This window comes from Chanodichthys erythropterus, chromosome 23, assembly GCF_024489055.1.
Source record: "Chanodichthys erythropterus isolate Z2021 chromosome 23, ASM2448905v1, whole genome shotgun sequence".
Taxonomy (NCBI): domain Eukaryota; kingdom Metazoa; phylum Chordata; class Actinopteri; order Cypriniformes; family Xenocyprididae; genus Chanodichthys; species Chanodichthys erythropterus.
In genome coordinates, this window is record NC_090243.1 from 8,182,848 (window position 1) to 8,209,277 (window position 26,430).

The window sequence follows — 26,430 nt, forward strand, 5'->3', positions numbered from 1 at the left end:
AGCAGTATTTTAATAAAGATTAATAAAAGATAACATTCGTTTGTGTTTTTAAAGGGCATGATTGTTGCTTGAATAGCTTATGACACACTGCAGCAGCAAAAAGGAACTTGTCTGTAACTGGAGATTGGGCGCTTTCCAAAATAGATGCCACAAAGACAAGACTCAGAGTGGTTTTTAATGGTACAGGTTTTATGGCAGAAAGAACGTATGGGCATTTAATTTTGTTATTAGGTGAGAAGGTTATTAGTGATAGATTTTTTTTAACCCATGGTACATAAGCTACAAAAAGTTTGGGGTCAGTAAGATATATATATATATATATTTATTTTATTTTTTTTGATAGAAATTACTTTTATTCAGCCAGGATGCGTTAAATTCATCAAAGGGGACATTAAAGACATTTATAATGTTACAAAAAAATTTAATTACAAATAAATACTGTTCATTTGATCTTTCTATTCATAGAAGAAAAAAAAAGCATCATGGTTTCCACAAACTGTTTTCAATATTGGTAATGTTTCTTAAGCAGCAAATCAGCATATTAGAATGATTTCTGAAGGATCATGTGACACTGAAGACAGGAGTAACGATGCTGAAAATTCAACTTTGCCATCACAGGAAAATATATAAAAATAGAAACCTTTTTTTTATGTTGTAATATTTCACAATATTACTGTTTTTACTGTATTTGTGAGCAGAGACTTTTTTCAATTTCTTTTTTAATAAAATCTTATTGGCCCCAAACTTTTGAATGGTATTTTGATTAATCTAACTGTGTCTAGGATCAAGATTCTGCCACTTATAAAGATTTTTCTTTTTTTTTTTTTTTTAAGAAAGTTGCATCCTATCAAGGCAAAAACACTGAATTATATATATATATATATATATATATATATATATATATATATATATTTTTTTTCTTCCTACTTATATATTTTTCCTTTAACTTTTATTCCACCAATATTAAAGTCCTGTTCTCTTTTTTTTCCTGAAGTTAATATTACGTTACTGAGTGTAAATAAATATAATCTACGGCAAAAAGTTTTCCAGCATATGGCGTGCAGCACGTGAACTGTGCTCTACAGTTTGGTACCTACAAGCAGTGATTTTAATAAAGGCATTTCACTAACTCATAAATTATATTAGCTGCTCTGTGACTACTAAAACATAAGAGGTACAGATTACTGTTGGTTTCAAAGCGGGAGTGTAGCAATGAAATGGTTTTAAAACAAACAACATTGCTTATCAGTAGTTGCAAGATTCAACATGATAGTAACATAGTAGAAAAAAATCCTGAAAATGTTCAGGCCTGACGAAAAACTAACATCCTATAATGGAAATTTCCATAATATAATGTGTATAGGCCTATATGAAATATTATGCAAATAATATTTATACGTGCACAAAGTGCATTTTGTCTATAATTTACCTGATGAATTTAATATAAATATATTTTATAATCCTTAACCAGTAATTATGATTGACAAACATTCATGGAAGTTCATTGGTTAAAAAGGTGGGAATGTGCAGAGAATCACAAAAGAATAAGAGACTCAGAAATCAGAAATCCTGCTTAAACAGGACGTATCTAACACAAAAAGGAACCGAAAGCAAAACAGTCCAGATAAACAGTGCTTTTTAAGAGTGGTAACGGATGTTCACTGGTGTTTACAGGCAGGTTGTCTGACGTGAGTGTTAAAAACAAGGGTAGCAGCTTCATCTGGAGGGGGAGAGCAGCACCTCCCTATGATGGCAACAGGGGGCGCTATTCATACAAGGCAGCACTTTTGCCGGCAGCACCACGCTCTGGTTTTGATATTTGGAGAATAACCTGCAAAACAAAAGGCCACGACATCATTTTATGTAGCTAATTACATAAACTCAATGTTTGTTTTTCACAAATTCATTTTGATCATTCAAAAGTTTGAGGTCTGTAATTTTTTTTTATGTTTTTGAAAGACGCATTTTGAATATCTTTACTGACCCCAGACTTTTGAACATTAGCATAACAGATTATCGAGGCTAGTCTCATGGCACCTACTTGGTGATTTTCTTGGTTTTGAATCTGTCTGTCCATTTCACCTGAATCAACTCTTCAGAAGGAAGAACCATTCCACTGTCAGACTGCTTGTCCAAAAGTAAAATAAAAAGTCAGTTCCAACAACTTTACCTGAGTGAAATGTAACTATATTTTAAAACACTTACATCAGGGATTTCTTGGTGTAGATTCGCAAAAGTGTTGATGGCTTTGATTTTCCCAGAGTTGATGTAGCTAAAATATATAAAAATTCAAATAAACATAAAAAAAATAATTAAAATTAAAATAAATATTAGTCAAAGTGTATATTTTAAGTTGTACATATTCAGCTGATATTTTCAAATATGAAGACATTCATACCTTAAAGTTCCCAGTGTTTTCTGGCTTATGTCTTTCTGGTCGAGGTGCGGCGTGACGGTATTTCCTTCTCCAGAAATAAAAGTGTTTAATGGAATATAATCCTTTCCGTCCTGTTTAAGAAAAAAGTATGCAAGAAATCTTTTTTCAGTTCTTACCAGCCAAACATCCCCACAAGGAAAATGTCTTAATAAACACATTAATTATATCCCACCTGTTGGACGCAAGTCTGCAGGAGGTCTCCCAGTATCTCCACTAGAGCAGTGAAAGAAGGTCTGTCCTCAGGGTTCTTTTCCCAGCATGCCCACATGATGCTATAACTATCAGGCAAATCCCACCAGCTCATTATCATCAGTGTATTGGTATTGGGTCATGCTTTATACAGTGTATTCATGTGTGAGAACTCACATCTCCGGGGTGCTGTACTCAGGAGGACACATCCGAGTCCCTTCCTTCAGTCTGTGACAAAACTCCTCATCAATATTCAGCCCCGGGTACGGAGACGCTCCTATAGATCACAAATGCTGTTATATGTGACTGTTCACAGGTCAGAGAGAGATGTAATTTAAAATATAACAGAATGTATAGCTGTATAGCTGTAATTTACTCACCACCATGTCATCCAAGATGTTCATGTCTTTCTCTCTTCAGTCAAAAAGAAATTAAGTTTTTGATGAAAACATTCCAGGATTATTCTCCATATAGTGGATTTCAATGGAGCCCAAACGGTTGAAGGTCAAAATTACAGTTTATAGCGATCCCAGACGAGGAATAAGGGTCTTATCTAGAGAAACTATTACTCTTTTTCTAAAAAAATGAAATTTTATACGTTTTAACCATAGACTGTAAAAAAATAGGTTTTAACCATAAATGCTCATCTTGAACTAGCTCTCTTCTTCTTCTCTATTTGAATTGCTGCAGTGTAGACGCTGCTAAGTGTATTACTGCCCTCAACAGGTCAAAGTTTGAACTAAATTGTCATATTCAATATGCTAGTGCAAGTATATAACAATTAGTTCAAACTTTGACCTGTGGAGGGCAGTAATACACTTAGCAGCATCTACACTGCTGGAATTCAAATAAAGAAGAAGAGAGCTAGTTCAAGATGAGCATTTATTGTTAAAACGTATATCAATTTTAATTTTTTTTTAGAAAATGAGTGATGGTTTCTCTAGATAAGACCCTTATTCCTCGTCTGGGATTGTGTAGAATGTACAGAAGAGGATTAGGGCCCAGCAATAATAAAAAAATAAAACCATCTTAAGATTAAAGTTAAATTTAAATTTCGAGAAAAAAGTCGAGATAAAATGTTGAGAATAAAGTCATTAAATTACGAGAAAAAAAAATTGTTAAATTTCGAGAAAAAAGTCGAGATAAAATGTTGAGAATAAAGTCATTAAATTACCAGAAAAAAGTTGTTAAATTATGAGAACAAATTCGTTAAATTATGAGAAAAATGTCGTTAAATTTTGAGAAAAAAGTTGAGATAAAATGTTGAGAATAAAGTCATTAAATTAACAAATTTATTATTGTAATTTAACGAATTTGTTCTCGTAATTTAACAACTTTTTTCTCGTAATTTAATGAGTTTATTCTCGTAAATTAATGACTTTATTCTCAACATTTTATCTTGACTTTTTTCTCGAAATTTAATTACTTTATTCTCAACATTTTATCTCAACCTTTTCTTGAAATTTAACGAGTTTGTTCTCGTAATTTAACGAATTTGTTCTCGTAATTTAACAACTTTTTTCTCGTAATTTAATGAGTTTATTCTCAACATTTTATTCAACTTTTTTCTCGAAATTTAACAACTTTAATCTAGAGATGGTTTTATTTTTTTATTATTGCTTGGCCCTAATCCTCTTCCTTAAGAACGCTTTGAAGCTGCAATGAAACTGTAATTTTGACCTTCAACCGTTTGGGCTCCATTGAAGTCCACTATAAGGAGAAAAATCCTGGAATGTTTTCATCAAAAACCATAATTTCTTTTCGACTGAAGAAAGAAGGACATGGACATCTTGGATGACATGGGGGTGAGTAAATTATCAGGAAATTTGAATTTGAAAGTGAACTAATCCTTTAATGGTCATTATAAGGTAGTTCAAACAGCATTTATCATAACACAATTTTGTAGGAATTGTAATCAGGCACTAAAGAGAGTACCTATTAAAAGTAATTTGACCCAGTGGGATTGCTTGGGGTCCTAACAGAGACCTGATTTCAAAGGGTGACCTGATTTGTCACAACGGCTTCTAGAATGAGAAAAAATGCAGGGCGGGACTTGATTTTGTCCATCGGGAATTGATTGAATCATTTGATCATTGTGGTTGGCTATTGCTGTGATGACGGATCGCGTATCAAACTGCCAAAGTCACACGAACTATTGAAATTTCGAAACACTTATGACATAACGAAGCCTCGCTTACTGAAATCACGTGACTTTGACAGTTTGATACGCGCTCTCAACCACTGATTCGAAACAAAAGATCCGTAAAGCTCCGAAGCTTCATGAAGCAGTGTTTTGAAATCGCCCATCACTAGATATTGTTGAATAAAGTCGTTATTTCGATTTTTTGTCGCACAAAAAGTATTCTCGTCGCTTCATAACATTAAGGTTGAACCACTGTAGTCACATGATAAGTCACTGTTTATAAACTGTTTTTAATAACCCTGATTTCATGGTGACTTTAATCACTTTCAAAGGAGTTTTCCTCACTTTCATTCTCTTGCTATGACCTCACTGACCTGCTGGAGAGACAAAGGTCAATTGTTCTATTGTGCCATATTTCAAAGGGGTTGTGCTATATGATAAAATCAAAGGTGACGTGCTAAACGCTTGACTGATGTATGGAAAGAGTATTACCAAGTGAGAAGATCTCCCAGAGCAGAACTCCATATGACCACACGTCACTCTGAGTGGTGAAGACTTTGTCGAAGATCGATTCAGGGGCCATCCACTTCAATGGTAACCGTGCCTTTATGGCAAAACACATTCATTACACACATTTGCCTATATTTTTTATGTTGTTGACCATTAACATTGATTTATCAATGGAAGTACACTCACATCTCCTTTGCGCACATAGTCTGGGTCTTTGTACACATCTCGGGCCAAGCCAAAATCACAGATCTTCACCACATTGTTGTTGGACAACAGGATGTTTCTGGCAGCAAGGTCACGATGAATGCACTAAAAACATGAAAGACCTTTGTGATTCAACCACGTTCATATTCACGCTCACATACCCTCATGCTAACAGGAAGAAACTTTACCTTGCGAGAGGCGAGAAACTCCATACCTCTGGCTACCTGAAAGCTGTAAGAAATCAGGTCTTCAAGCAGCAGAGGACTGATGGATTCAGGAAGAGAAGCTGGACAAGACAAACAGTAAAACTTTAGTCTCTCTTTAATTGAATATTAATATCAAAATTAGAAAAAAATGGAGGATGCTGGTCATGAGCTGGTTGGTTACGACCAGCTTAAACCAGCTTCTGGACATACTTAACCAGCATATGCTGTTTTTTTTGTTTGTTTGTTTGTTTGTTTGACACCATGCATGTGATGTAACCCACCACTGTCCTCCTCTGAGATCTCTGCTCTCTCCTCACTAAACCCTGAACTGGCGTTGCTCTGGCTGCTGGACACACTGGCCAGTCGTCCTTTACATCCCTCCTTCATGCTTTGCTCCTCTTCTCTGATCACCTGAGTCAGACACACACATGAGCAGCCATTCAGTTAGTTCACACATCTAATGAATAAAATCATTATGAGTCACATAAAAGGACTTCACTAGTTCCTCTGATTTTGGATCAGACCTTAATGACTTTTGCATAAACACACTGCTCTTTGTATGAAGCTTCTATAGAGGCCTTTAAAGGAGGTAAACAGCTTTAGAGATGGTCACACAGAGGGAAGTATGACTCTATTGTCTTGGTAAACACTGCTCTGTTCTTTTCAAAAGGAAATAAGAGAAGACTATAAACTTGACAGCAGACATATTTATAGGTCTCTGAACCTCACAATACCACAAACCAACAGTTTCTAGGTTGCTAAAATGCGGTGACATTTAGATCTTATGAGTGACATTCTCCAAAACAAAGATAAGATTTTATTTTAGACATGAGGTTGATGATTACTGAAGAGAATTTAAAGAAGTTGCTGGCTAGATTAACAGTTGAAGAGATTAGATAGATAGATAGATAGATAGATAGATAGATAGATAGATAGATAGATAGATAGATAGATAGATAGATAGATAGATAGATAGATAGATAGATAGATAGATAGATAGATAGATAGATAGATAGATAGATAGATAGATAGATAGATAGATAGATAGATAGATAGATAGATAGATAGACTAACCCTATTTAAAAGAAACACCTCTCGTTTGCTCTTAAGATATGTAGACAGGTTGCCAAACTTGCAGTATTCAACTATGACCATCAGAGGCCCTAAAAACAAGAAGACAAAAGTAATACATACAACAACACTCTTCCATCTCTGTATTATGTGTGTTTGTGTACTTGTTTGTACACTTGCCCAGCATTATTAATGCTGGGCAAGTGATCAATCGTGATTAATCACTATATATATATATATATATATATATATATATATATATATATATATATATATATATATATAAATGCTGGGCAAATGATTAATCGCGATTGATCGCATCCAAAATAAAAGTTTGTGTTTACATAATATATATGTGTGTGCTGTGTATACTTGCTATGTATTATGTTATATTTATATATAAAATATTTATATTTATATATAATATAAATTGTACAAATATATGTACAGTATATACATGCAAATATTTCTTAAATATATACATGTATGTGTATTTAAACATACAAATTAAATATACACAGCACACACACATATATTATGTACCCACACACTTTTATTTTGGATGCGGTTAATCGCGATTGATCGTTTGCCCAGCATTAATATACATATTAATATACATTTATTATTACTATTAATGCTGGGCAAGTGATCAATCGTGATTAATCACAATATATATATATATATGATTTTTAATGTTTTTGAAATAAGTATCTTATACTCAGCAAGGCTGCATTTATTTATTAAAAAAAGTAATAGTAATATTGTAACAATACATAAATTACAATTTAAAAGAACTGTCATTAGTCCAGTCTTCAGTGTAATAGAAAGCATTTATTTGAAATACTTATATTTTGTAACATTATAAATGTCTCTACTGCCACTTTTGATCAATTTAATGCATCCTTGCTGAATAAAAGTATTAATTTCTTTAAATTTCTTTCTTCTTTTTCTTGTAACTAGAGAATAGTTTCATAACTGGCATCAAGCAAAACCAAACTTTGAGGGTTTTTCGTTTACAGACAAATGGTAACATGCACACCTCCTGCTTTGGTGCATGCACCGAGAAGATTGACCACATTGAGGTGATGACCAATATGATTGAGGATCTTCAGTTCAGTCATCAGAGCCTTGTGTTCACTGGGCGTAGCGCCATCTGCAGGGACAGTACAGTCATAACTCCTGACTCTAAAAACCTTATATCAGAAGTCTTCAACCCTGCTACTGGAGACCCGCTGTCCTGCAGAGCTTAGTTCCAACCCCATTCAAACACACCTGAAGCCGATAATCAAGGTCTTCCGGATGTTTAAAAAAATACACAGGCTGAAGTAGGTTGGAAATAAACTTGGCAGGACAGTGAGTTCCCAGGAGTAGGATTGAAGACCCTTACATAATAGGTAGCATATTATGTACTGGCTTACATAATATGCTACCTGTTTTTTATCATAATGTTTGAGCAGCTGTTTTAATGTTTAAGAATATACCTTTAAGCATTTTGACGGCCACTGTGGTGCAGCTGGCTGAATTGCAAATGCCAAAAGCTGAAGCTTGCATTACTCGCCCGAATGCCCCTCGCCCCAGGGGCTTTTCTGGAAAACAGGACAATAAACCACACATCAATATAGTGCATAAGAGCAACAGTACAACTTATAAAGCACACACACAATTTACCTAGTTTAAGGCGGTCACGTGGAAACTCCCACTGGGCGGGGTCATACTGTAACCTGTCACAGTGCTCAAGCAGAGGCTCCTCCCCTGGGTGCAGGATGATTGGCAGGTACTCTGCTTTGCCATCAGTGGAGTTTGGCTAAGAATGACCCACATAATATAGATATATATTACATGGTACAGTAATATTAGTATAGGTTTTTGGCTTTCATGCTTTTTGTCCGGCTCTCACCTGTTTGAGTTTCCGAATCAGCAGTGTGAGAAGCAGCCAGAAGAGAGTGGCCACAACACACGTACATGCTAGAGTCGGGATCTCCAGAGAAAGGAATTCAGATGAACCTATAGGTTACATCAATAAGTGTTGTCAGAGAATGTCTTTAAAGAGAAAAAAAGAGAGGGATCAAGACTGGGACATGACCTGGATCAGATTCGTCTCCACTGAGCATGACAACTCCCTATGGGTCATGAGTAATGCATTAGCCTCTATAGAAACAGCTAAACAAATGAACCTACATAGTAATAGGTAAACAGTTTAAGGGTTGAAAAGCCAAGGCCATCTGTGGGAAATGAAAATGGGAGACAGTTTCCTTCCTGACCTATCGGAAGAGAACAGCATGAACGTCTCCTCTCAGCACTGAGTTTAGAAGCATCCGACAAGAGTAAATAAGGGAGTGTGAGAAAAGAAAAAAAAAGATGGGAGAGAAGAAACAGAAAATAGACTCTTATGCTCACCAAGGCTGCATTTATTTTTGTTTAAAAATGTGTTTTTGTTTTGTGTAATATTGTGAAATATTTTCTTCTATTTGAATATATTTTAAAATGTAATTTATTCCTGTGATGGCAAACCTGCATTTTCAGCATCATCAGTGTCACATGATCCTTCAGAAATCATTCTAATATGCTGATTTGGTGTCAAGAAACATTTACTTACATTGTAAAAAAGAATTGTTAGTTTAACTTAAAAAAAATAAGTTACCCTGTTGCCTTAAAATTTTGAGTTCATGGAACTTAAAAATTGGTTTAATCAACAGAAAACAGAAAATATTATGTTATCTCAACCACAATAATCATTTAAGTTGATTTGACAAAAGAAAAATGTTGTGATAACAAATCATGAAAATAATTCTTTATGTGTATGTTTACAATGTCGATGTTTTATTGTTATAAACGTGACACTTTTTTTCAGGATTCTTTGATGTATAAAAAGTTCAAAAGTATTAAATTGTACAAAAGTATAAAAGAATTAAATTGAATTTTTTGTTACAATTAATGTAAAACTGTAAAAAAATAATGGTTGGTTTAACTTAAAAAGTAAGTTACCAGGTAGCCTTAAAGTTTGGAGTTCATTGAAAAATTTGAGTTAATACAATGAAGGCGATTGGTTTAATCAACAGAAACTCAAAATATTATGTTATCTGAACCACATTAATTATTGAAGTTGATTTGACAAAAGAAAAAATGTGATAATTCATGATTTTTTTTTTTTTTTTTACAGTTTAGGCGTCTTTACTGTCACATTTGATCAATTAAATGTATCCGTGCTGAATAAAAGTAGTAATTTCTTTGAAAGAAATCTTACTAAACCCAAACTTTTAAAAGTTTTTGTGTAAATTCAGTATATGATGGTAAAAGTGATTTTCATTGCTTACAAGCTGCTAAATATTTACCAGCATGTTAACAAATTACATTTTTAACACAGTGGCTTCAAAATTTGTTTGAGGTATGACTGTGTGTATCTTTTTTTAGAACAAAACTGGGGAAAAAAAACTTATTTTACTCATGAATTAAAAACCTGTTAGAAATTCCTGAAGCAATCCTTAGATCAAAACTACGATAGTGTTCCGTGTTTTAGAACTACAATAGTATTATTAATAAATGCCAAAAACAGATAAAAATACTACACATTAAAATGAGTGAATTTACTCCTGTCAAAGCAGTAGCTTACTTTGAACCCAAATGTGGGCGGAGCTCCCCACAGACCCCCTCTCATTGGTGGCCTCACAGGTATAAAGTCCCTGGTCTTCAACTGTAATTCGGTCGATATGCAAAGCCCCTTTCTCAGGAAGCAGCATAATTCCTGTCAATGAGAGAAACATGTAATATATTCATATACATGATTCTTAAAAAAAGAACTCGAAAAGTACACTTTCTAGTCTCACCAGACACCTGCTGGAGCTTCCTTCGGTCCTTATACCATGTGATCTGGGGGTGTGGAATTCCCCGAGCGGGGCAGTGGAGAGTGACCGAGCTGCTTACATTAACACTGTGATCGCTGAGATTTCGCAGCAGCACCGGCGCCTGCAGAACTGTAAAGAGTGCTCGGGTCAGGGGTCATTACACATGATGTTCCACATCCACTGAATCAGTTTAATTGAAAAAGATCAAAAACACCTCAGGGGAGACTGACGGAAGCCACAACAGTCACATGAGGTACTTATTAGCATTACATGTCCACCTTATAAAGCAGCTGAGTGATTTACGGGCGACGCGGTTCGCTATTGTTAAAGAAGTGTGAATAGACTGCGAGTTGTATTTCTTTCATTGCAGATTAAGTCCTGGAATGTTTGAATTGCAGCCTCTGGAGTTGTGCCATTCACCACATTCCCTCTGTTGGTCTTAATGACACATTCAGCATTTCATGGACTGATATTTCCGGGTTAGCCGGCCAAGAATGCTTACTATTGCACAAGCTTACATAGGTCAGAGTTTTACAAATATAGCATCAAATTAGATTAAAAAAGATAATTACAGGTTAATTTATGTTAAATGAAACAAAAACCCCAAGGGTGCTTGAGGTAGGAGGAATCCTTCACATGAAGCTTGATTACATGAAAACTCTAGTAAAAGGGGGGAATTATAATCTGACTTCTGCTTTAGATATTTTCCTCTGGGACACAATTGATTATTGTCTCTTTCCTCGTTCTGTGACAGTGGCTGATTGGCTGATTGTTCTTTGGCCATGTGAATCAGCCTGTAAATGTGGCATAGTGGGAAGTGCCATTGTGTGCTCTTCCTCCTGACTAGATCTCATTCCCACACCAAAGAGGTTCTGCTTCACACAGCCTTGGAGAGAAGGGCTACAGGAAGCTCCAGTTCCCAAGGACCCTGTTTCGCTCTGTCTTTCTCCCTCTCTCTTTGTTTTTATTTCCGCCTCTGTCTCTGAATGTGTGGGTGTCTGCAAGCACATCCTTATGTGACTCTAAGTTAGTATCTAAGAGAAGCCTGATAGAGTCAGATGTTTTAAAACTATTATTTACCATAAAATTTAAATAATACTGTTCCACTTTTTTTCCCACACAACTGTTGTTTCCATACAATTTTTGAAGGGCGTCACTCTCGATAGACATTATTTTTTTGTTGTTGTTGTTGTTGTTGTTGTTTTTACCAAGGCCAGTTTTGAGAATGATTTGAGAATTTGAGGGTTCGAAAAATATCCAGTTCGCACAGCAGCTTACAATAGTGTATGTATATATATATATATATATATGGGTCATTGACAAATAAAAAAATAAAAAATAAAAAAAAAACATTATGGAGATATAATTAATTTTGAAGTTCTATTAAGTGTTAACAATGAGATTATGTGGTTTTTATAATCAATTAACACTGCTTTTGTCATTTTTTACAAGATGGACAAAATTTGTCACCAAAAAAGTCATTCGGTTTAACTAAAATTTCGGTTTTACTGAATGACACTTTTGGTTATACTGAATGATGATATTTTTGCTAACAGGCTGATATCTAGCTAGCTAGCAAAAGGACAATCAAACATTTTATATTTAGTACAAGGTTTTAAAATATTACAACATTTTCCATGTTTTATAGTGGTTGTACTGAATGACCTGATGTTTCGGGACACACGTATGATCGAGTGAAAACATGAATTTTTCAAATAGTTAAGTGAAGTTCCTAAACGTAATTTAGGGAGGAGCGAGCCCATCTAATCTTCCAATCAACAGCCAGAGCATATAAGCAGCTGCTTACCTCTCTTCAGTCTCAGCTGTTTCAGCATCCCTCCACCTCCCCAAACTCCACCTTCATTTCAGGTACCTTGCCCTATGTAATCACATCCTATATTTATTCACTGGGGGGTGTATCAGAGCTCGAGTTGAAGATGCTTCATCGAGCCCCTCCTCAGTGGACAGCAAGCCAAATTAGCTAACCTAATATCCTAAAGATTATATGGGCAAACAAACTCGTTAAAAGAGAGTTAGTTATTTTGCTTCACAACCATGTGGTCCTTTGCAGGTGTCTGAATGATGTCACATCCTGTCAAATGATATTGAACACATGACTCGATCCAAAATGGTCCCTTTATATTGGTTGCTCCGAATGACATCAATTAATTTTTTTTTTTTTTCGGACATTCTTTCTCACAACAAAGCAACGACTTCTACACATAATTTTAATACCATTTTGCACTATGTTGATATATGATGTCATAAAATCATGCCAGAATAAAAAAAATATATACATTTATTTAATTTTAAGATATTTTAATCACAAATTAAATGGCTGTATTGGCCTTTGGATGGTTAAACCGAATGACCTTTTGACACTTCAAAATCTTTAAAATACCTTTATATGAAGCAAAATATAATTAAAACCTTTTGGATTCAATGAAAGTAATCTAGTTGTACTACCTTACATGCTTTGGATATCATATCTTTGTTTTTTATTATTATTAAGGCCTTTGGACAAAAAAATGACCCATCACGTCATTGATCCATATATATATATATATATATATATATATATATATTTTACTATCATGGTACTTTTTGTCATTTTTGCGGTTTGACAGTTCCTGTCTGTTTTCATTTTCATTGTTTGGAAAAGAGCAACCAGGACTTTCTGCGTAATATCTCATTTTGTGTTCATTTAACAAAGAAAGTCATGTAAATTTGGAACAACATGAGGGTGGGTAAATGATGACAGAATTTGTTTATTTAGATAAACTGTCCCTTTAAAGAGAACATGAGTGTGTGTGTGTGTGTGTGTGTTGAGCACAATAGCTCTTAAAAACACACCTGTGACCTCCACTGCTGTATCTAGGTGTGTACGTTCTCCTGTAAGCAGGTGTGTGGCGGAGCAGCGGTATGTTCCTGAATCCTGTGCAGTCACATTCTTCAGCAGAAGGTGCAGGGTGTGAGAGAAGTGCCCCTCTGTGAGCTCCCCGCCGAGAACTGAAGCTCCCTCTGATACTGTGGACTGATTCGTTATTCTATACCACGACAGGTCTGAATAGAGATGCCTATTGGCGATACAGACAAGACGAAGGTCCCTGCCCTCTCTGGGCTCTTCCTCTAAAGATGCGATAAGGCCTCCTTTGACATCTGTGATGGTGGACAAAAGAAGATTCAATTTCCACTTCCTGTGCATAAATCCTCGATACAGTGAGACAGAATACATGCAGACCTAATGGCAACAACATAGTTTTGTTTGAGGCTATTAAACAAAAAACAGAGCACAGAGAAACCATTTTGGAGTGTTGACCAAGAAGAATTTTTTGTAACCTTTGATGACAATGTTGAATAGCCATTGTCAGTACAAGTAGCAATAAGACGCTAGTGTAAAGGCGCGCTATTTACTTTAGCTATTTGAAATTTCCCGTGGAAACCGCTCGAGGGTTTCCTGATGGAAGATAATGTTTATCTTTCTCGAACACCACCAGCGTTCTCCAAATAATGCGCCGCACGAGGAGGCAGTATGATAAGAGCCACAGGTTCCTGTTCACTCCTCCACCCTGTCACTATGACAACAGCCAGGATGGGCTACATCCACTGTGGCTGAATTTAGCACAGCTTGAAAGCAAACCCTCGAAAACAAGGGGACGAAGTAGGGAGGGATAAGTGGAAGAATGGGAAGGAGAGAGAGAGGGAGTATGAAGGAAAAATATGTGCAGAACAAGGTAAAATATTTGGATGTTGAGGTTTTAGCATCTTTTAAGGTTTAGTTTTGCATAAAAAAGTACCTGTGACATAGAAATGGATGTCTAGTTCATCTCTGCCCATTAAGTTTGATGCAACACACCGATAGATACCAGAGACCAATGCCTCACCAACTGTCAGAACTCCTACAGTCTGTGGAAACAAAAAAACAACTGTTGCATGCAAGCAAACATGCAGACAAACATGGCTTGAAAGATTAAAACCACTTATGTATTATATGATTTCCTTGAATAAGTTCCTGCATCAACTTCCATTGTTGGTCCAGGAACTACATTCTCATCAAACAATTATAGCGATAACACAATCCCTATACTCAAACTCTAATCTTTATTGATAAGAATGCTGTTAAATCCCTTAACTCAAGTCATATGCACAAACCCTAAAATCAATAATTAGCAATATATTTTGTTGATAATAATGTTTTTCCAGGACCAACAATGACCAGTGATGTTGATCCAGGAACATTAAACCATATAGGGGTGGGGGAATGGATTCCGACAGCCGGATTGCTCGCCATCGGATTCTGTTCACCCATGTGTCTTATACAAGGGAAGTTCTAATATTTGTTAATCTGGTTAAGATCCATTCCCGAATGGGATGGAATCAACAGCTTTAAGCTACTTTATCATCATGTCTCTTGATGGGTTGAGGAAACGGATTCAGACAGCCGGATTGCTCGCCATCGGATTCTGTTCAACCATGTGTCTTATACAAGGAGGTTCTAATATTTGTTAAACCGACCCTGGTTAAGATCCATTCCCAAACACTATGGAATCAACTACTTTTAAGCTATTATATCATCATGATGGGGATGGGGAACGGATTCAGACAGTTGAATTGCTCGCTATCGGATTCTGTTCAACCATGTGTCTTATACAAGGAGGTTCTAATATTTGTTAAACTGACCCTGGTTGAGATCCATTCCCAAACAGCATGGAATCAACAACTTTTAAGCTATTATATCATCATGATGGGGATGGGGAACGGATTCAGACAGCCGGATTGCTCGCCATCGGATTCTGTTCGCCCATGTGTCTTATACAAGGGAAGTTCTAATATTTGTTAAACTGGTTAAGATCCATTCCCGAATGGGATGGAATCAACAGCTTTAAGCTACTTTATCATCATGTCTCTTGATCGGTTGAGGGAACGGATTCAGACAGCCGGATTGCTCGCCATCGGATTCTGTTCAACCATGTGTCTTATACAAGGAGGTTCTAATATTTGTTAAACTGATACGGGTTGAGATCCATTTCCAAACAGGATAGATTCAACAATTTTTAAGCTATTATATCATCATGTCTCTTAATGGGGATGGGGAACTGATTCAGACAGGAGGACTGCTTGCCATTGGATTCTGTTCCCCCATGCTTCTTATACTAGAACGCAGTTTGTTAAACTGATACTAGTTAAGGTCCATTCCCAAACAGGATAGATTCAACAACTTTTAAGCTATTATATCATCATGTCTCTTAATGGGGATGGGGAACTGATTCAGACAGGAGGACTGCTTGCCATTGGATTCTGTTCCCCCATGCTTCTTAGGCAGTTTGTTAAACTGATAATAGTTAAGGTCCATTCCCAAACAGGATAGATTCAACAACTTTTAAGCTACTATATCATCATGTCTCTTGATGGGGATGGGGAACTGATTCAGATAGTTAGATTGCATGCCATCAGATTTTGTTCACCCATGTGACATACTAAAAGGTTCTAATATTTGTTAAACTGATACTGGTTAAAATCCATTCCCAAATGGGATGGAATCAACAAGTTTTAAGCTACTATATCATTATGTCTCTTGATGGGGATGGGAAATGGATTCAGACAGGAGGATTGCTTGCCACCAGATTCTGTTCCCCCATGCTTCTTATACAAGAAAGCAGTTTGTTAAACTGATACTAGTTAAGGTCCATTCCCAAACGGGATAGAATCAACAACTTTTAAACAATGAAACTAACATGTGTCTCTATGGGGGTGGGGGAACGGATACAGACAGTCGATTTGCTCGCAATTGCCCATGTGACTTATGCAAGGAGGTTCTAATAGTTGTGGCCTAATGGTGAGAGAGTCAGACTTGTATCCTGAAGGTTGTGGGTCCGAGTCTCAGTACCAGCAGAAATTTAGGTGGGGGGAGTGAATGAACAGTGCTTGCTTCCACTCTCATTAACCACAACCGAGGTGCCCTTGAGCAAGACACCCAACCCCCAATCGCTCCCAGAGCCCCGCCGCAGCAAAAACGGCTGCCCACTGCTCCAGGTGTGTGTGCACTTGGATGTGTGTAATGCAGAGCACAAATTCTGAGTATGGGACACCATATTTGGCCACTCGTCACTTTCACTTTCATTTTCCACTTTCAAATCTCTGCGTGGGGGTGGGGGAATGAATTCAGACAGCCAGATTGCTCACCAACGGATTCTGTTCCCACATGTTTCTTGTATAAGAGGTTCTAATATTTGTTAAACTAAAATCCCCACACAGCATAGAATCAATGACTTTTAAACTGAAAAACTGAATATTTATCATTTTTATTTTATTAATTACCTAGCACATTATTTTAACAATACTGTTATTGTTATTATTTTATTGTTGTTCCTGCACCAACAATGCTGATTCAGGAACATGTGTGCAGGATGGTGTATTCTTGTAATAAATCCTTTAATGTTGTTCCAGTAATCAGAGAGGAAGGACACGTGTTTAACCACCTACAGAACTGAATAGAACTGGAACTTGATTGCTGTTATCTAGAGACATTTGGTGGAACACGTAATTCCACAGAACTGAGAGCAGATGCCCTTGCATTGCTTATGTGAATCCCGGGGGAGGACTTTTGCGTTCTTGTGTGCCCTCTTGCGTATTCATTTCGTCTGTCCCCTATGATCAGTCCACCCACTAGAACACTCACCTTATTCTTCCCTTCTAACACTTCCTGTCTGTGGCTGATGGTCAAGATGGGATTGTGGGTGGACGTGACTTCTGTCTTCTCTCTGACTGCGGTCCAGGAGGAAGGAGGAGGCTTCTCACATCTTAGAGAGAGGAAGACAGAGGACGAGAAAGAGGAAGAGAGAACGACAGCACTCTCAGTTCACAAGTGTCGACGCAGTGATGTCACAAGACACAGATGTGTGGCGCAGCTGTGGCCCGAAAGGGGAAGACCGGAAACTTCCTATCTCTGGTCTCTTGGGAATTCATTTTTCACTTTAGTCATCTTATGGAATTTTTTCTTTGGAATTTCTTTCGGAATTTCTTTTCTCAGTGTGTGTGTGTGTGTGTGTGCGTCTCATCCGTATCAGGATACGGTGACACTCGTTGAAGTGTTCCTTAATTAGCAGTGTGTGGGGCTTGGATGTGTTCCCTTTCCTGCCTGTAAATCATCCCGGCCATGCTTCCGAAGTTCCAACCTCTCATCTATTTTGCACACCAACTTCTAGGCATTTATCCCATTATCTTATTCATGCCAATTCTTTAAGGTCTCTAATCTCTGGAGCAAGGTTACTGTGGCCGTGGTGATGGGTATTTGTCCGTGACTGTGTGCCCACCGCCCTGTTACCCCTCCCTGGCTTTGACGACTCTTTCTGATTGCTCTTCCTATTTGGCTGAGACAGTGAGTGTTCTGTCCTCGTATGTCCCACCCTGATCATGACAACAGCACTTCTCAAACACACAGTCCACTCTCCCACGGCTCTCAGGGAACAGTCGCTCGCTCGTTCTCTCATACAGACACGCACACACACACGGAGTGAAAGAGACAGAGACTTCAAACGCCCATTTGTTTTACCACAAACATCCTCACACATTCTGCATTCACACACCTTCATCCACGTACCCAGTGTGCCTGCGTACAGTATTAGGAACTGACTTGAGTGGGTCATTATGAAATCTAATCTGTTTTATTGTCTAGAAAAGCATCAGTCAAGAATCCTTTCAGCTACACCTTTGCCATCAGTGAGAACTTCACATATGTAGTTTTTGGAACCAAACAGACCATATTGTACAAATAATTTCAAGCAATTTTAATGCAAAAACAAATACATTTGATATAAACACATACATTAGATATTAAAAATACATTTTTTTATCAGCGTTCTTACACATTTGGCAATTATTGATATTTACCATAAGTAAGTTAGTTGTATAAAATTATTAAATATTAGAATCATATATTACTCATAGACAATCTGTATAAAAAGGGACGAATCACATTGGGAGAGACCCGTAGAGTAGAAACAAACACACAAATACTCACTCAACACACAAACACTTGCATACAAACAGGCAGGATCCTTTTTCAGCACAAAATAAAGCAACTGTAATACACAGCATCACCGTTAAGTGGAAGAGTGTGACATAAGTTGACATATAGGATGACACAGAGCTTTTGTCATTCATTTTTGGCCCATCAGAACTCCTACACAGCAGGCATTCTGGGCCAGATCCAGTCTGGAAAAAAAAAAAAAAAAGGAGAAATCCAAATAGCGAGCCTTGGTTTTCTCTGCCCTCCTTGGCTCACGTCAAGATAGTAGTTACAGGATATTTTCATCTTGTACAATCTGAACTCACAGCTTTTGTGGATGTTAGAACTATAACTGATGGTCTGGGCTTTGGAGATGGAGGCTTGGTTCATACATCCTTTATAGTACCACTCAAGAACACAAAAAGCAAAGCAGCACCAGGCAGTGTATGGATGGGGATCACGCTCAGAAAGAGGAAGAGCAGAAAAAACTGTCTCTGAACAATAACAATAAAAAAGGGAATAAATTAGAACGTAGTTCCAGGGGTGCAGAGATATTAGCCTCTCCGTCCTGTGTGAGCCCAGCTGTTCTGGATCCTTGTGAGAAGGCCTGCTTTTAGTCACGTCTCTGGGGTGGCTGGATGAGAAAGGGCACTGGCAGTTGTAGGGTTATTTGTGAGTGTGGCAGGACAGGTGAGGGGGATTGTGGGGGATCAGTAAAGTGGGGCGGAGGGTGTGTGTGTGTGGGATCAGGGACTCTCAAGAATAGATCAAGCTCCTGAGGAAGCGGACTGTGCCACGTTTGAAGACGGAGGGACAATCACGCTGCTGGGAAGCTGTCTCGCGTCGGGGAGGAAGCCAAACAACGAGAGGAAAAGCGCTCTGATTTTTCGCACAGGAAGCCCGTCTGCGCCTCCTGCCTGGCTGAGATAAGAGTGCTGCTGTTCCCATGGCCGAGCTCAAGCCCATCCAGCCGCTATCAGGCCGGCCCGGCCCACAACTCCACTCTCCCTGGGCCTCCTCCACCGCAGCGTCAGGCCAGCCGCGCCGGGCTGCTATAAAGAATAAGGGCCTGAGTCAGGGTCCAGCCAGTCAAGACCTCTCAACAGAACGTACATACAATACCTTTCAATGATCAATTTTTTTTTTTTTTTTTTTTTTTTTTTTTTTTATCATATATACTTTTTGAACTTTAACTGATGCAATGACGAAGTATCTTCAAAATCAATATGCAAATGATAAAAAATAATATATCATAAAAGCAGGCCCTTTTCTGCATTATCCTGCATTTTAGTTTCATAAACTCCCCGAGAATTTAGTTAAACATGGCAATGTGATAAAACTAAGTGTAGTAGACACTTATTGGTAACTGAAAGCATAATTCATTTACTTTTTATTAAACTTTCTGAATGATGAGTGTTCTAATTCCAAGGAAATCTGTGGCTGCAGTGGGACTGCAAATAGAACACCAAAGCATTTCTTAAAGGGACAGTTCACCCAAAAATGTCGTTCCAAACCTCTATACAAGGTTATTATCATGAACTAAAAATGAAACTGAAAACATAAAAAAAAAATCATGTGCATGATTTATAAATCGAGGGAACGAAATAGTAAATCATGCACACGAGTTAGTAAATCGAGGGAATGAAACAGTAAATCGTGCACATGATTTAGCCTACTATTTTTTTCCTGCATGTCATGTCCGGGGCTCCGTAAAAAAATATATATATAAAAGCGTACATTTTTTTATTTCAGCTAGTTCCCAAGGCATCATTTCTCATTTACGATTAGTTTAAGTTCTAAGTACTAAAATAACTAAAACTAAAATAAAAAATATTTTTTTAATAAATATAAAAATGACAAAAACACATTACTCAAATTTTAACTAAAATTTAAATGAAAACAGAAAATATAAAAATAAAAACATTCAAAACTATTAATAGTATATTAATAATAATTATCACTGACTCTATGCAGAACAAAAAATAAGTTACTTTGACAAATATTTCAATTTTTTCAAAAACCAAACATTGTCAATACTGAGTAAATTTGCATTTTTGGGTGAACTATCACTTTAAGAATGCATGAAGGACGGCTGGCACATACAGGCAGTCTGTTGCATTATTCCAGCCAACAAGACTTTTCCTCTCAGTGACATTTCATTTTTAGTTCTTTTAGGAAGCACTCAAAGAATAGGCCAAGAAAATATCACCAATCCAACATGTCACGATGACAGTACAATAAGGGGAAGCATGACCTAAAAATGGACAAATTTGGAGTAGAAAAGGCAGTGTCATACTAAAGAGTTACACTTTCAGGGTTTGGTATCCTGGTATCACTTTATTTTGATGGTCCCCTTTAGACAATCTGTTGACTCTAAGTAATGTTGCACCTACATGTCAACTAACTCTCATTAGAGTATTAGTAGACTGTCTGATTAATGAATGTTCCCCAACAAACATTCTGCATGACTTTGCAAGTACATGTCAATTTATTTTACTAACCCTAACCCCCTTTATTTTACTAACCCTAATAATACCCCTAACAATCTACTAATCCTCCAGTGAGAGTTAGTTCACATATAGGTGCAACGGTAATTAAAGTGTAACCAAAATCTGAGTGTGTGTGTCTATATGGGAGTAAGTCGGGAATGCATGTGCAATGGTGTTTCTGTGAGATGATCTCCTCTGAGTAATGCTTGCTAAATTTTTCTCATGAGAACGGTGGATATGTGGTGTGTCAGACACTGAAGAAGGCATGGCAGGATGCGTCTGAGCAATCACAATAATAAACAGCCAGCATTCTGCACAGGAAGTTCATTAAATCATAGTGTTTGATTTAGAAACGAACAAATTGTGCTTGTAAGCACGGAACTGGCTTCTTTTGAAGTGCTTTTTTCTGCACTTTCAACTCGGGAGTTAAATTCAGTTCTGTGACTGTACCAGGCACACATTCACACAAATACAAACACATACACACGAGCGTCTGCATCCACACAAAAATGAATAGAGACACACACATGAAAGGCCTTCTCAAGCATCTGTTCTGCAGGCTAAGAGGAAACCCTGTCTGAACACATGCTGAATTAGACAAAACAGGTCTCTATTCACAAAAACACACACACATACATACATGTGTGTGTGTCTGTGTGTAAATATAGACACATGTCTCCACTCATATGTGCATTCATTCTAAAAAAACACATCAAACACACTGTGACCAGGTACAGTGTGAAATAACTGAACTGTTTAAAATGGTTTCAGGACATTACGCAATGTTGCAGAGGATATCTAACTTAGTCTAGTGTGGGAAATCCAAACCTAGCAAAATTACATTGTCTCGCATGTGTTTTTTCACCTGGATCAAATACTAAATTAAAAGTGACTGAAATTTTGGCCCTGACCCAGTATTCTTCACTGCTTCCCTTTCCTCTGTGAGTAAAGAGCAATAAGGGCACGATTAGTCAGTCATTGGGGACATGTTTTCAAATTCAGAAAGCTCATTGTAATGCTTTCACTTTTTAAAACATGATTGTGTGGAATAAAATGGGGTTTAGAGAGCTTGCAGAGGCCTGAATAAAACAAGGAGACCATAACCTTCCTAAAAAATGTAAATAATTTACTATGTGAGTGGCTTTAGCACACACTAATAAGGTTTGTATGTGATTGGCATTTATATGATTTCACTGTGCATTAATCACTGCCTTATTTCATATTGGATAAACATTATTGTGTTTCTGCGTGGATGGTGAACTTACAGGCCTTTCGGAGGGCACGGATGCCAGAGCCATTGGATTTGAGGTGGTGGGACACCGTGAGAGGTGCAGTGCAGGGCTTGTCTGCTGCCTCGCTGGACTGTCCCGGGTTCAGAGGAAACTGTCTTCTCTCCAATTTGTGGCTTCACTGTGAACCGATTTTGAAAAAAGGCATTTAGGTCACATTGTCATAGTTTCGTTTCCATTCCATTCCATTCCATTCCATTCCATTCCATTCCATTCCATAAAATAAAATAAAATAAAATAAAATAAAATAAAATAAAATAAAATAAAATAAAATAAAATAAAATAAAATAAAATAAAATAAAATAAAATAAAATAAAATAAAATAAAATAAAATAAAATAAAATAAAATAAAATAAAAAACATTTTAATTCTACTTTGATAAAAAATATTGAAAACTTATATAAATATTTTTTAATATTTATATTTAATATTTTACCTTTTTTTAACCTTTTGTTTCAAAGTAGTTAGTAGTAGAGTAGTTACAAAACTGTTTTGTTGAATATGGATCTTAAAAGAAACTTGGGAAAAACAGTCCTATAACATTAAGAAAGATCTCTTTATGTTAAGTCTCACCATTTACCACCAATGTGAGTGTGAGGTTCTGGAAAAGTCCATACTGCTGGATCCCAGTAAGAATGGTGTAGATTCCTGCGTCCTCTTCGGCAACATCCCGAATAACCAGGGAAAACCCGTCTACATGGTAACGGGAGCACCGCTCGGCTGCGACCATCCCATCCTTCAACCTAAGCAACAGAGACTAAGTTGAGATTTTTTCCAAATATGTTTTTTCTGTTCACTTTAATGAACATCTGCAAACATCAGATTACATCTCTTTAGCAGCTCAACAATGTAATCAAAGGGAAATTTTACCAGATGACTTCAGGTGCAGGGAAAGCCCTTAGTTTTGGAGTAAGACGGAAAGATTTCTGTCCTGCAAAAGCCTGAACCACAGGGCCATTTCTGTGCTTGAGTCGAATGAAAGGCTGGTCTAGGAATAGACAGACAGGAAAACAGGACAATAAGAAACATACATGTGGACAACTGAAAGGTAGAAAGTTGTAAATAGGGAATTAGAGTATATTTGACATAAATTTCAGCAGTTTGGTATGGTGAATATATAGTATGAATCTCAAATGTGCTCCTGTTTTAGAGTAAATTTGAATCCAGAAACAAGGAAACTGATTCAAAAACTCACCATAGACAATAACTGTGGTATTTGTGTCTCGCTTAGATGGACCACTTGTCACATGGCATTTGTAGAGTCCTCTGTCTGCTTTGCTCAGTCTGGGGATGGTGAGAACACTGTAGAACAGCATGTTGGTTCTGCTCCTGGATATGCGCCTGCTGATAGTGGCTGATCCATTAGCCTGAAGTAGAAACAAGCAGAGCAAATTGTGTCACAAACACTCTTTTTGTTCCAAACAAGAAAAATATTCAGAGGAAATGCAGGCTACAACAGATCTGTACATTCAATGGCTATTTAAAACACTTAAAAGGTACACTCTAAAAAATGCTGGGTTGTTTCAACCCAAGTTTGGGTCAAAAATGGACAAACCCAACCATTGGGTTAAATTTTTAAATGCATTTTTTAACCAAACGGTTGGGTTTGTCCATATTTGACCCAAATTTGGGTTGAAACAACCCAGCATTTTTTAGAGTGTATTCATTAATTCTGAAATGTCCAGCTTATGCTACTGTACTGTATATGAACTGATTTCACAACAGAATCTTATAGGTTCTGATTATACCAGCTGCAGAATAAGGATTTTAGAAACAGCAGTTCATAAATCACAGATACATACTGGGTAAAAACCCACCTTTTGTGGGTAAGTCCAGGTAATGGACACCCTGGAGTTCCATTCAGCTGTAACAGTGCAGTTCAGTGCTAACATCTCGCCTTGTAACGTGTGGACCAAACCCGTGCTGTTTAAATACACGTCCAGGATTTTATTTACTGCAAAAAGAAGGAAAATGATGTTTGTAAATCAAAATTTGGTTCACCAGTTAGTTAAACAAACAAACAAACAAAAAAAACCCTTAAGCTCTTACCTGGCCTGTGAGTCAAGAACTTGTTGCTGTATTTGACTCCATTGACGAGAGTCTCACAGGAAAACAGCCCAATGTAGAAGTATGTTGGACTACGGATAGTGAAGCCTTGCCTGCTGTTCCAGATGATGTTTCTATAATCAGGAGCTAACACGTGCAAAGGAAACTGAAAATGTAAGAAAAATCATTATTAAAAAACAGCAGTTACACCATACGCTTTTGCATTTCTTATAGGTACAGCAGACATTTTTGCTTTCACTTTGAAAAGCTCTAAAATGTTCCATTGGTGTGGATTTTAAAAACAGACTTGCACTTTCAGTTTAAATGTCATGTGGCCAGCGCACACGAGTGACTTTAATGGGTTCAACAGTGCACCGTCCTTCAGTAATTCTTGGACAGCGGTGTTATGATTTTGTTTACTTCCATGTTCAGTGGAGGAAATGTTTACAGGCTTAGATGTGACACTGTGGAAGTGTCCTGCCCTTTCTCAGGGGATCAGGTGAATGCTTTCCTCTCAGTGTGAGCTGTTCAAAATCTCCTTGTTTCTAGGAAACACTTCTGCATTAGGTAAGGCATTAGGTAAGCCCTTTACCCAGGAGCGTAACAACCAGTGTCTCTTCAAATATGGGCACTTTTGGCCTTGTGGAGTTAATTTTGTTAGAAAATTAACTCTTTTAAAAGACACATTTCCTAACAATGGACATTCAATTCTGTAATTTTTCTAAAACATCATGAACATTTCCACCACACTATCATTTCCGGCATGTCACAAATTATGCATTGTGCAACAGCAATCTGTGGCGGAAATGACAGTAGTGGAAATTACATTTTGAATATTTTTGGAACAAAATACTCAACTCCTTTGTCTTGCTAAGGCAAATTTCATAGCTAGCACTTCATGTATCCTAAATACATACAATTACATAATATTTGCACAATTTGGCAAAATTACAGCTTGACTGGTGGCCGCGTAAAATTACGACTTTAAGACCAAGCACTGGACGAACCAGTGTTGTTATTGTTAACTACAACTAAAACTTTTAAAAAACATTTTTGTTAATTGAAACAAAGCTGAAATCAAATAAAATATAAATAATAGATTATTAAAGGTGCCCTAGATTCAAAAATTGAATTTACCTTGGCATAGTTAAATAACAAGAGTTCAGTACATGGAAAAGACATACAGTGAGTCTCAAACTCCATTGTTTCCTCATTCTTATATAAATCTCATTTGTTTAAAAGACCTCCGAAGAACAGGCGAATCTCAACATAACACCGACTGTTACGTAACAGTCAGAGTCATTACTATGTATGCCCCCAATATTTGCATATGCCAGCCCATGATCGAGGCATTACACAAGGGCAGCCAGTATTAACGTCTGGATGAAAGGCATTATAGAAAAGGGCAGAATGTCTGGATCTGTGCATAGCTGAATCATCAGACTAGGTAAGCAAGCAAGGACAACAGCGAAAAATGGCAGATGGAGCAATAATAACTGACATGAACCATGATATCATGATATTTTTAGTGATATTTGTAAATTGTCTTTCTAAATGTTTCGTTAGCATGTTGCTAATGTACTGTTAAATGTGGTTAAAGTTACCATCGTTTCTTACTGTATTTACGGAGACAAAAGCCGTCATTATTTTCATTTTTAAACACTGGCAGTCTGTATAATTCATAAACAACTTCATTCTTTATAAATCTCTCCAACAGTGTAGCATTAGCCGTTAGCTAATCAAATGTAAACATCAAAATAAACACTGTACTTACGTGATTAGACATACTGCATGACGAACACTTTGTAAAGATCCATTTTGAGGGTTATATTAGCTGTGTGAACTTTTTTTATGTTGTTTAAGGCAAGCGCAAGCTCTTGGGGCGTGGAGCACCAGATTTAAAGGGCCACACACCCTGAATCGGCTCATTTCTAATTATGCTCCAAAATAGGCAGTTAAAAAAATGAATAAAAAAAATCTATGGGGTATTTTGAGC

At 37.0% G+C, this 26,430-nt stretch overlaps 1 protein-coding gene across 3 annotated transcripts in view; it reads right to left on the reverse strand.

Annotated features, from left to right (window-relative positions):
- Positions 1-25: 25 nt before the first annotated feature.
- The window catches only part of flt1 (fms related receptor tyrosine kinase 1), a 36,973-nt gene continuing 10,568 nt past the window's right edge, over positions 26-26,430 (reverse strand). The window contains exons 5-30 of one of the 3 annotated variants that reach the window (XM_067378611.1): positions 24,438-24,600; positions 24,191-24,342; positions 23,584-23,755; positions 23,259-23,376; positions 22,962-23,131; positions 22,365-22,509; positions 17,282-17,402; positions 14,400-14,508; positions 13,456-13,761; positions 10,585-10,731; positions 10,371-10,502; positions 8,658-8,764; positions 8,429-8,564; positions 8,242-8,346; positions 7,800-7,913; positions 6,764-6,852; positions 5,971-6,100; positions 5,672-5,769; positions 5,466-5,588; positions 5,262-5,373; positions 2,804-2,903; positions 2,610-2,715; positions 2,399-2,508; positions 2,206-2,272; positions 2,042-2,127; positions 26-1,831 (exon numbers count right to left, since the gene is read on the reverse strand). In XM_067378611.1, the coding sequence (XP_067234712.1) occupies positions 1,717-1,831; positions 2,042-2,127; positions 2,206-2,272; positions 2,399-2,508; positions 2,610-2,715; positions 2,804-2,903; positions 5,262-5,373; positions 5,466-5,588; positions 5,672-5,769; positions 5,971-6,100; positions 6,764-6,852; positions 7,800-7,913; positions 8,242-8,346; positions 8,429-8,564; positions 8,658-8,764; positions 10,371-10,502; positions 10,585-10,731; positions 13,456-13,761; positions 14,400-14,508; positions 17,282-17,402; positions 22,365-22,509; positions 22,962-23,131; positions 23,259-23,376; positions 23,584-23,755; positions 24,191-24,342; positions 24,438-24,600 (3,333 nt within the window). In that variant the 3' untranslated portion in view covers positions 26-1,716. The remainder of the gene's footprint in view (positions 1,832-2,041; positions 2,128-2,205; positions 2,273-2,398; positions 2,509-2,609; positions 2,716-2,803; positions 2,904-5,261; positions 5,374-5,465; positions 5,589-5,671; positions 5,770-5,970; positions 6,101-6,763; positions 6,853-7,799; positions 7,914-8,241; positions 8,347-8,428; positions 8,565-8,657; positions 8,765-10,370; positions 10,503-10,584; positions 10,732-13,455; positions 13,762-14,399; positions 14,509-17,281; positions 17,403-22,364; positions 22,510-22,961; positions 23,132-23,258; positions 23,377-23,583; positions 23,756-24,190; positions 24,343-24,437; positions 24,601-26,430) is intronic. The other 2 variants (XM_067378612.1, XM_067378613.1) reach the window with 2 other exon arrangements.